General features: G+C 47.0%; 1 protein-coding gene across 1 annotated transcript in view; it reads right to left on the reverse strand.

The window, feature by feature from the left end:
- The window catches only part of syt6a (synaptotagmin VIa), a 94761-nt gene extending 94226 nt beyond the window's left edge, over positions 1–535 (reverse strand). The window contains exon 1 of the mRNA XM_077514075.1: positions 379–535. Within this exon, the coding sequence (XP_077370201.1) occupies positions 379–535 (157 nt within the window). The remainder of the gene's footprint in view (positions 1–378) is intronic.
- Between the last annotated feature and the right edge of the window lie 285 nt (positions 536–820).

Below are 820 nucleotides of genomic sequence, written 5' to 3' on the forward strand. Positions count from 1 at the left end.
TCCTTAGGGTCACAGGTGGCATCTAACATAGATGTTATTGGAAGGTGAGAGAAAGAAAACCAAGAGATCACGAGATTCGAACCCAATTTCTCATGACTGTGAAGTAGGCATGCAAGCCATTACCTCCACCATGCTGCCCGTGAACAACTACAAGGAACTTAATACAAACTTTTGGCTTTTTTGGGCTTTGTAACGAAGGGTTTTCTATAACGACATTGGCTTATAAAAACAACACTCCGAACCCAAGCAGAGCAAACCGGAGCCTTAATATACAACAGCAGGCAGAGAAAAGGGAGGAAAACCAGCCGAATGACATTCAACAGTCTGCCTCACACACACGCACGCACGCATCACCTCCAGCATCTACTTGTTCCTTACCTTGATCGGTGTGCTTGGCGCCGTGGCCGGACAACAGGAAGAGGAAGTCCTGACACGTGTCCTGGTCCAACAGCGTGCTGTTGTGCAGGCAGAGGTCGACAACAAGGGTCACGGCTCTCTGACACACCATGTCATACTCCGCTCGATGCGAACTCATGCTGCTCCCAGCTGCATCGTCAGCTTTGGAGTGCGCTCATCAGAGGGGACCGTTGTGTGCGCGCGCATGCGAGCATACACGCACACACAAACACGCACACTAGTTGCATTCACTGTATGCATGGTCGGCTCTTGTGTGTGTATGTGCTTATTTATTTTCAAGAGGTGGCAAAAAAAAACGCACCATCTTTAGGATTAGATCATATACTTATGTAAATAAAAGACTGGTAAAAGCTGAAGAACTGATTTGACTCCTTGAATGGGAAAAAAAAAGTTGTCTATTGTA

Source organism: Festucalex cinctus, chromosome 2 (genome assembly GCF_051991245.1).
Source record: "Festucalex cinctus isolate MCC-2025b chromosome 2, RoL_Fcin_1.0, whole genome shotgun sequence".
Classification (NCBI taxonomy): domain Eukaryota; kingdom Metazoa; phylum Chordata; class Actinopteri; order Syngnathiformes; family Syngnathidae; genus Festucalex; species Festucalex cinctus.